Below are 10,788 nucleotides of genomic sequence, written 5' to 3'. Positions count from 1 at the left end.
TTGGAGTAGCGCATGCGTAGCAAATTAAGCCAGCAAAAATTATATACTTGAAATAAAAAAAAGATACTTATTATTTTTTGATATCTATTTATTGGTTAATTAATAATTTACTACAAACTATTTAAGCAAAATGCGATAATTATAAATAATATTTTGTTTTTACTTTAAATGTCGGTCATCTTATTTAGAAAGGTGAAATAAGAAATAGACGATTTCATTATCTACAAAAAATAAAAATTAATTTGAATAATTATTAAATCAAAATCTCTCATGTAAAAATGTATTTATGGTATTGCTAATTGTATAATTATTCGATCTTTTTAAGTGGGATATAGTTTGGCTTATAATACAGGGAGATCCATAGGTAAGAAATGGTTAATAAGTACTATTCGTTATAACTGAAATATATTATGGTTTTTAATACAGGGAGATTCATTGCGAAATGAGTTATTCGTTATAGCTAAACTAATGTATAATTTATAATACAGGGTTTATTGGAGAATGTGCATATAGGTATGGAATATCTGATAACAAAATATGAAATAATACAGGGAGATTATATGCAAAAAGTGCATATATTTATTCGTTATAACTGAAATATTGTATGGCTTATACTACAAGGAGATTCAATGCGAAATGTGCGTATAGGTGTGGAATATCTGATTACAAATATTGTTATAACTGAAGTATAATACAGGGATTAATAATTACAGGATTGTTAATGAATTTGGATTTTGATTGCCTTGTTTCAACGTTATATATTGGACCACATTCAAGGTTAGGTATAAAATTCGGGTCTGCTTTAACATAATACAAGGTGGTTCAAAGAATAGAATGTGAGGTAAGGTGAGAAAGTATACAGGTACAAAATACAATGGACCCGAATGTTAGTATATAATTCGATGAAGACGAGGCAGTTGCTATATTCCTCAGCTTGTAAAACTCGCTACCCAGAGTAAAAATTTTCCCTCTCAAATGTCAAGTCAAGTGACGATGAATCTGAGAGTAAAAATCAGATTCCGATATAAACATTTTTTTCGGAAAATTCAAAATTTTCTCAAAATTCTCAATTGTTTGCTTAAAAAAAAAAGAGAAATATTTATTTCTACGGAAGTAATTTTATGAATAATTCCATGAAAATTGATAATTTTAGGGTCTATAGGAAGTATTTATAAAAAAACGACTTGATAGATTTACGAATTTTTTCCGAGAAAACTATAACTTTCGCAAAAAAGTTAGGGACCTTTTTTATTGAAAAAAAGTCACCCTGCAATGTGGTATTTCTTATTTCTTTCTAACTTTATCACAGACTGAAATAGTGAGAAATTGATTTTGTAAAGCAAAAAAGTGAGTCTTATTCGATCTAAGTTAACAACTTACTGTAATGAACGTATCAATAGACAAAGTTACATAACCACCTGCACTAATTTTAAGATCCTTTTGCGATATAGTCAAGAAATATAACAAATTCTTTTTAAACTTTTCATCTGTATTTATCCATTCACAGTGATAAGCAGAGTTGGTTAATTTTTGATGCTAAAAAGAGTAAAATATGATATATTATCAATTAATAGTAATCATATTAATATCGTATGGGATTAAATGAAATCTGTCCTAAAAATCGCTCAGTCTGAGTAGAAACCCCTCAAGGACTACTCTAGATCCATTAACTATAAACACTTTTCAAAAACCTTTAAAATGAATGAGGTCAAACTAGATTTTAAGGTAGGTATTGAATATCTCTGGGTGACGTTCGTATTTATGAAATATTGATCGTTCCTCGTATAACTTCTGCAATTGACATTGGATGAACTATAACAGCAAACGTCAACGGCAACGGCAAATGGAAAGTCAAATTTATGCATCAACCTTAAGAAATAACTATCAACAAAACTTTCAACAATTTATTTGAAGATATGGTTGTGAAATTGAATATTATTTTATGGGATTGAAAACAGCATTTTCACAATAAAATGGAGGTTGGGTTTATCAAGCAGACTCGAGGATTTTCCCAACACTTGGTGTTGACATGATTGTGAGTCACAAAATCGAAAAAAGCTTTGGTAATATCTCTTGGTAGCTTTTTTTTGGGTCAGATAGTGTAGTCAAAAACAATTTATATGGAAACTTTGTTAGAGTAGATGGACAAATTGGCACAAAACTCAAGTGAACACGGCTTTTTTTCGGAATATTTTAGAATGTTCATCACCTGATGTTGACGGATGGTTTATTCTAAATTTTCATTCAAAATCAAAGTACGACTACTGAGAGACAGAAATGACTTCATCGGAACGAAAGTTCAGTTTTAGAACGTTAACTAAGAGTCAATTAATAAATTTTTGACATATTTGAGGTTTATTTTACATGGAATTCTTCAAAATAAAAATATTTGCATGATTCCCATTAGGGTGAAAACTCAATTTTCATTCCAGTTTCAGTACGCGCGGGTGTTTTGTTTTAATGTCAGGTACGCCATCCGATTGCTCTTCGTGTAAACTTACCTTAAGAAAAACTGCGCTACCCAGATAACATGGTAGGAATATATCTGATAATAAGAGTAATAGATAAATGATCATGTAACCCAAATAGAAATCCAATTGACTGAGCTTAAAGAAAAAATAAAAAAAAAAATTAAATCTATCAGGATGTATTCATAAAATACACTACCGGTCATAAGTTTTCTACCATCCTATAGTTTGAGTGATACAAAACAAACAAAAACAATGAGATCAAATTTGATATCAATATTTTCAAAATTATAATTAAATAAATAAGAATTTAGTGATAATAATTTATTCCCATTCATTTTTTGATATTGCATAATTGTTTTCTAGCTTCCCTGTGCAATATTTGTCCCACAACTCAATAGGGTTGAGAACTGGCGACTGTCAATCATTACTTAAACTTCATTCTTCCTTTCCAATTCCTTCAAATACTCTGCACAGATTCGAGCAATGCTTGGGATCGTTGTTATGCAGGAAGATCAATTTTCTGTCGATCAGGTGCTAACCAGAACGCATTATATTTTTCTTTAATATTTACCGGCTCTCCAGTCGTCCTTCCTCCAAAACAACCGTTCTTCATTTGACCTGCGCACAAACACTTCCTAAAACTCTCTCCCACTCTTCATAAGTCCAATTCTAATGTTCTTTGGCCAATTTTCAGCCTCTTAATTTTATTTTGACGTTTTAGAAGAAGATTCTTCACTTCAACCTTTTCAAGAAGCCAGCTTCTCTCAATCTCCTTTACATTGTGAAAGTACTACGCTTATTGATCACTGGAATACGTTCATTTTTAGCGGTTGTTGTTTTTTGATGCCCTCCTGAACGTCAAATCGTCAAAATCTCCTGGTAGACGCATATTTATTCACTTTTTAGTCTACGCTACGCCGAGGTATTCCTGTTTTGTAATATTTTAGAGTATTTCAGTTTTTTTTATTATATCATAAGCTCCTTTTTATTCAAATCTATTCTACCTACTCGTTCCTTCTTTAGTAATTTCCACATGTATTCCCCTTCCCTTCCTTATTTTTTTTTGTTCAACCACAGCTAAAGGATCCAAGCAGTGTATCACAAACAACCAATTCAATTCCATTCGCAATAACTGGGAATTTAGTTGAGGGCTGCAACGATCCTGGATTTCCATATACATACAAGTCCCAGTCTTATCTTTAGAGTTGAAATCTGAGTTGTTTTTAATTGTTGCTTTTATTTGTTGTGCTCTTTTGAAAATTCAGTTAATTCGAGTTTCTTATTTTTCCAATAATTTTATTTGTTACTGAAACTTTTTTTATTGTTCACAGTAATAAGCATTAATTTGGAGGATCGTGTCCGTAGGTAGTTTTAGCTTGTCCAATTTTTATTATTAATTAAATTCATAAGATGTTTCTAGCTTTTCCAACTTTTTCATTTACTCTTAACGTAGTTCGTTAAAAAGTTGGAGGCGTCCAGTTTAATATCAATTATTCGCCCCATCTAAGTACCAGTTATTTATATACTTTAACTGAGGTTGAATATCACTTCCTGAGGAAGAATCTCTAGCTAGCCGGGGAAGTGGTTACAGCACGTTATGAAGAGCCCCCACAAACTAAAATTTATCCTGCATTTTGCTTACCAATGATAATTCATACAATGTTGTGCAGAGGACGAGGACGCTTAACATAAATTGTCCAAATGTAACCACAGAAAATCTAGATTGAATTTTATTCACAAACCTAGAAAACCAAATAAATGATAAATAAGACTATGGTTGAAATATGATACAAGTTTTATTTCAGTTCGTAATATTCAGGATTTTATTTAAATAAAAAACACAAAAAATTTGAAAAAACTGATGAAATTTTTATTGGAATCGATAAAACGATCAGTATAATTTAATGTTGAAGAAAATTTCATGCAAATGTTGACCGCGGCTACGCTTTAGATAGCCCATGCACAAGGTCCAATTTTGGGACACTCTCTTCAACATATCGCTCGATATTTCACGAATAAATACATCAATATTAGCTTCCAGTATGTTAATCGTTGCTGGTCTATCCCTGAAGACATTAGCCTTAACATGGCTCCACAAGAAATAGTACAAAGGCGTTAAATCAGACGATCTAGGCGGCCAAACGTGAGATGAACTGTTTACCGAAGGCGGTTTTCAATTTGGTCATTGTTTCACGTGCCGTGTGGCATGTGGCACCGTCTTGTTGGAACCACATGCCAGGCATGTACAATTCTTTTATTTTGGGCCAAAAAATCGTCAATCATCACACGATAGCGCTCGCTATTCACAGTAACATTCTGGCCATTGTCGCTTTTGAAGAAGTACGGCCCGATGATGTCACCGGCCCATAATCCATACCAAACAGTGACTTTTTCAGTATGCATTGGTAGCTCCTGCAATGGTTTGTGAATAAACATCATCTCGAGCTGGTTTTCCGAATCCAATCGTGATCGCATTTCGCTACAGGATGAATTTCGTAGAGGTCGTACAAAATATGTATATACACGGAGCACTTCGAAGCAAAGGGTCGCTTATTTTTTAAAAATGGTTGTACATATCTACACCAATCCATTAAAACTTAGAACGGTCAATTCTATACTGCATTTGTTTGCCATAAGTGTTCTCCACCTCAATAAAAACGTTTTTGAAGAGCCAAAACATTGATTATTGGGTCATACTTCGTACAGTCCTTGCTTGGAACCCAATGATGTCTTCTAATTCCCGCAGATCAAAAATAAATGGCGAGGTTAACTTTTTCTACACCTGAGGAAGCAGTTGATGCGTTCAAATTACATGCTTTAGACGTACCTCAATCGAAATTGGTTCAAACGCATTTTGAAAAACAATAAAGGTCTCATCCAATTATAAATATTTTTTTTAATTTGTCTATATTGAAACATAAGTAGCAACCCTCTTATTGAATGAAACCTTATACAAAATATTGAATAACTTCATAACTTCGAAATTGGAAACGAGGATACACTGAGTATGTTTATAAAAAATTTCAAAATTATGTGCCTACGCTTTTATTTTTGACTCTTTTATCGTTTCGAAAAATCGTTACTTACTGCAATATATATCGATGTTGTTTGATACATCGTACCAGATCTATACTCATCATTTCAGATTCTCTTTTATAATCGATCGCTGCTTTATTTTGAATTTCTGTATCTGCACCGAGGTTCAGCAATGAATCATTCAGTATCTCAAGCTGTGCACACATTGCTGTGAGTAATCCTAGAAGAAAAGGTAATATATACAGGGTGTTCTCGCATAAGAACTGATACAAAGCAGTGCGTCCAAAATATGACGAATTTGGGACAATTTACTCCTATACCAAGTTGCCATCTGAGCCAAAAATTTCGGAAAAAATTGATCTTTCTGCAACTCCATAATTCAAAAATATTAAATTTGGCACATTGTTTAAGATTGTTAAGGTCTTTAAGTGATTCTACGTAAAAGGCGATCACACCATTCTAGGGGGCTTATTAGGGGTGAACTAACTTTAAAATTTCTAATCTATCAGCTGATTTTAAAAATTTGATTTTCATAAAATGTATAATTTGGTTCTTAGATTTTGTAAAATGTTACAAAAAAGTCAAGTTATGAGTTTATACATCAACATTAACAAGCCCAATTGAGTTTTTCTAGTAATTAATAGTTAATCAAAAAATTTGTACTGTAGATCCTTCACTATAATTATTTTTAAAGAAAATTCTTCATATTTCAATTTCCAAAAATGCTGAGACTGATCGTTTCTGCCCAAGCTTTTTTGTCTGGAGCTCTCCCTCCCTCTTCTTTTTTCATCCCGAAGCAGTGCAATCATAAACAAATAACCACAGCACTACAGAGGATCAACTTTCTCTGGAAAAATCTTTGTTTGGCTTCCAATATTTTGATCTTTCATCTTTTACGAAGTAGTAAGTGGAATCACATAGTGTGAGTACAATAGAAGAAAATCATGTGAAAATGTTCACATTTCACCCTATAAACAACTCAATGGGTCTCCCTTCTTGAATGAAGAACTTACCTAAAAATAAAACATCTACAGCGAGATAGCAAAGCGCGCTGGTTACTATACCAATTATTTCTCCAATAAATATCATTTCAAAATAAGGTGATTTATCAGCTTTGAATGGTAAATATGCTGGTAAAGGTAAAAACGGCCCGTCTTCAACTGTAAAAGGATGTAAAACGAAAAAGCATCCCGTTATTGCGACAAGACTTGCTAAAAGTTTCGTTATAAATTTAGAAATTTTTATATATTCGATCAAAATTTGATTCTGTCGTTTATTCCTCGGTTTGAATTCATCTCTATTTAGAGTATCTGAAAATACCAAAAAAAAAACTGTGAACGACCATAAACGTCCCTTGACTATTGGTTTTATAATTATTTATAGATTTTATTGTATACGATGAGATTTAGTACTTAAGGCAGTTTGTACACTGACCACTCCTAATTTGAACCAATCTTATAGTTAAGTGATTCCAACTGTCCCTTATTTACCATTAAGTACTACAACTCCATTGACTTATCGTCTCGAATTACTTAATTTTTGTCCTATATCAATGTAACTGTGAACGACCTTAAATATTCCTTGTCTACTGGTTTTATAATTATTTATAGTTTTTATTGTATTTTACTAGACTATTGAACCAAAGTATCATCTCCAATTACTTACTTTTAATTTTATATTGATGTTACTTCAATATAAAATATCCATTTTATAATTATTGTATACGATAAGATTTAGTACTTAAAGGTGCTTGTACATGGATACTGGGTTCTTAATAGTGTTATGTTCGTCGAGAATGCTTATCATATTATTGGAACCACTTCATTTATTCAATTTTTTTGTTTAATAAATAGTTTTGTACAAAGGTGTGAAGTAATTTATTTAACTTACTAGTAATCGTCATCCTATAAGGCTATACGTTTACCTGTACCTCTAGGTGAAGTCGATCCTCGCCGACGGTCACACACTTGAAGGAGTTTCGCGAGGCTTAAATCCGATGCCATCAAACTTAAAATCTCCACTTATCTCTAAATTCAAAGTCCAAGAGACACTTGGAATCAATTAACTATGAGGTTAGTTCCCATTAGGAGTGGTCAGTGTACAACACATTTGAGTACTAAAACTTATCGTATACAATAAAAACTATAAATTCTGGTATAAAAGGGACATTTATGGTCCTTCACAGTCGCATTAATATAAGACAAGAAGTAGGTAGTCCATCTTAGTAGAAAGTGACTAGATTACAGCGGAAAACTCGTCTTTGAATAAATGAGTTTCTGGATCAAATCCATCACTTACCAGTGTCACTTTGAGTCCCTCTTCTTACCGGACGTTTCCAGTTCGCGATTCTCCATTTCTGCTTATATTTTCGTCACTTTCAGGTAACTTAGTCTGTTGACTGTGTTTATGTGGCTACTTATTTACTAAACCCCATACCTGACATCAATGTAATGTTTTTCGTATTTATGTGCACTCATTATATTCGTGGGATTAATTAATAAACTCTGTCTTTTACGTTCTTAATCTATTTAAATAAATCACAATCACTTAACTAACTTTAATAATTACAAAAATTATAATTTTAATGAGAGGAATGTACTTGATGGATTCATTGATTATCAATATTTGATTTAAGTTCGGTATGCACGTTTCGTGATATTCAATCTTTCAATCTACTCATTTTTTTGGTAATTAGTTTGTAACGACACTTAAACTTTTCTCCATAAGATATGACGAGGAAATTTTCCAAAAAAAAAACTGAAATTACACTTTTTCATTAATTTCATGCTGTGTTATTGTAGGTTGACGTCATTAAATGTTTTGATCAAATCTGTCAAATAAACAATGTCTGCTTCAAAATCGATCAGGCGAAATCAAGTATGTGAATGGAATCGATTTTTCCTTAAGAAAATCCAAATATTTGTAACGATATAAAAACCAAAAGAAATATGGTGGTATTTAGAGCAAATATTCGGGCTCATTTATAGAGACTTATAGATTTATAACCTCCACTTCCACCTGAATTTTGACATAAAAAAATATTTACCTATCAAAGCCATAAGCTGCTTCCTATGTTTAAATACAGACCAAGATTTTATGACGGAAAATGTGCTGGAACCCATTAAATAAGTAGCTGATACCGTTTCTTGAAGATTTTTATTAATACTTATCACGAAATTAGCTAGCTGAGCTATGACAATCATTGCCAAAAGAAGCCCTAAAAATAGTTGACTGAAAATATATGAAAAAATATATGAAAAATTACATTCCATTCAATACATAAATCTAAATCACTTTTTACACCTAGTTGTTTATAATTCTCGTCAGAAAAAGTCCTTTATCTTGATTCTTCTAGATCCTCATTTTCAATCGGGCTCATATTATCCTTGAGAGCAATTTTTTCTATCAAGATTTCTGTAGTTTTATTTATATTTGTGTTAGTTGTAGTTGATTTCGAATTTCTTGGACCTGCCTCAGTTTGGTCTTCAGAATCATAAGAAGAAATATGTTGTTCATTCGAAAGCTCTTTTTCAACTTGAGTCGCTCAGATTATCCATTGGATCTAATGGCTGTCTCACCCAGTGTAGATTCTAGTTCAGTTTCGCACAGACTTTTGTCATGTGTAATTCCTCGTGTAAATTTTCTTTATCGGCGTTTACAGTCTCGGCAATCATCCTGATGCTCATTCGACGATCTGCATTCACAATTTGGTTGATTTTGGTCACTGTTTCCAGAGTTCAAACAGTCACAGGGCGACCTGGGTGCTGGTCGTCTCCAGTACTCTCTCGGCCATCACTAAAGCGCTCACACCACTCAAAAACACGCTCACGAGATAGAGAATTGTCCCCATAGGCCTCTTGCAACAATTTATAGCACTCAGTCGGAGTTTTTTCTAATTTAAAGAGAAATTTGAAATTGAAAAACAACGCAATACTTTTTTAACCCACCTCTCTAGGGCGCCCTCTAGGTGCGCAGTCTAGTTATATAATTACCAGACCTCATATATATTGGGCAAACTAAGATGTTTATTAGTGTTTAGTTTGAAGACCATCTAATACATTTAAAAAATCAAGCAAAACAATTGATTATTGTTGTTTCCTTACTAATTGTTGAAGGATCGATTTCTTGGTGTTTACGCGGCTTTTAAAAATTTTAAATGAAATTTCTTGGAATTAAAATAAAACAAAAATTTTCAACCAATGTTATTAAATAGGTGCAATTTGAACAAAATCTTATGATACGACTATGTTATCTATAATACGGAGGGCTTTTGGCCTGTCCAAACCTGTTTTTAGTGTTCCATACAACTTATGGTTGAGAATTATGAAACTTTCATTTATTAAATTGATTTCGATAGATAAAAGAATCATTATTATTGTGACCATCAGATTTCGTTTCAACCTCATATAGCGAAATAAGTTTTATTATTTATAATTTTTACTATTATAATAAAATCTACCTGTTATTATTACACGTAAAAGATGTAGAAAAAAACTTTTCGTAAGTTCCATTTTTCGAGGTATTATTCCTAAAAATGTTACGATTTTTATGTTGTGGTTCACGATCTCTCTGACATCTACAAACGGCATTTTGATTCAATATGAATATTGTATTTATTCATACATACATAGTGCTGTCGATTCTCAGAACTTACAGGATATTATGATTAACGCCCCTTTAAATATTTAAATAACAAGCACAACCACTCCCCTATTCTATCAGCAATTATTTCAGATAATAATTGCATCTTTAAGAAACTAAATATTACATAATGTGTTAGTTAATTTCTATGTAGGTCCGTAGAAAAACAAACTTTTGATAAAATAATTTCATATAATGTAGCGCTTGTGGCATTAAAACATGACAACATTAGATTTCTGTTATAATATAAACACAGTAAAGAGGAATTTACATCGTAAACTATCTGTATATATAAAACTAAATTGCTGTTCGTTAGTCTCGCTTAAAAACGAGAACGGCTGGACCTATTTGGTTGATTTTGGTCTTGAATTATTTGACATTTGATATTTGACATTTGACAATCGATTAATATGTCGATCGATCGATCCTCGATCGAACCTCAGACAAAGAGCGCATCCTTCTATCTTTGTGAGTGACGATTACCGCTACGTGCGCAAGAAATTTCCTTACATCGGTGATCCCTTGTGATAATGACTCTTTACAAAGTAGTTGTTGGACATCACGGTGGATATCACATTACCCACAGATTTCTGTTACATCACAGACTCAAAAGAGGAGCTTCTTCAGCGTGTTTCCCTAG

General features: G+C 32.4%; 1 protein-coding gene across 1 annotated transcript; it reads right to left on the bottom strand.

Moving 5' to 3' along the window:
• Positions 1-1,262: 1,262 nt before the first annotated feature.
• Positions 1,263-7,465, bottom strand: LOC130903812 (odorant receptor Or1-like). The gene is made up of 7 exons (XM_057816149.1): positions 7,398-7,465; positions 6,521-6,817; positions 5,559-5,727; positions 4,114-4,213; positions 2,502-2,606; positions 1,381-1,536; positions 1,263-1,310 (listed from the first exon to the last, which is right to left on the bottom strand). Exons 1-7 carry the CDS (start codon positions 7,408-7,410, stop codon positions 1,263-1,265), a joined length of 888 nt encoding a protein of 295 aa, XP_057672132.1. The 5' UTR covers positions 7,411-7,465.
• Between the last annotated feature and the right edge of the window lie 3,323 nt (positions 7,466-10,788).

This window comes from Diorhabda carinulata, chromosome 2 (assembly GCF_026250575.1).
Source record: "Diorhabda carinulata isolate Delta chromosome 2, icDioCari1.1, whole genome shotgun sequence".
Classification (NCBI taxonomy): Eukaryota; Metazoa; Arthropoda; class Insecta; order Coleoptera; family Chrysomelidae; genus Diorhabda; species Diorhabda carinulata.
Note: the sequence above shows the minus strand (reverse complement) of the source record. Positions and strands in the feature narration are given on the sequence as shown.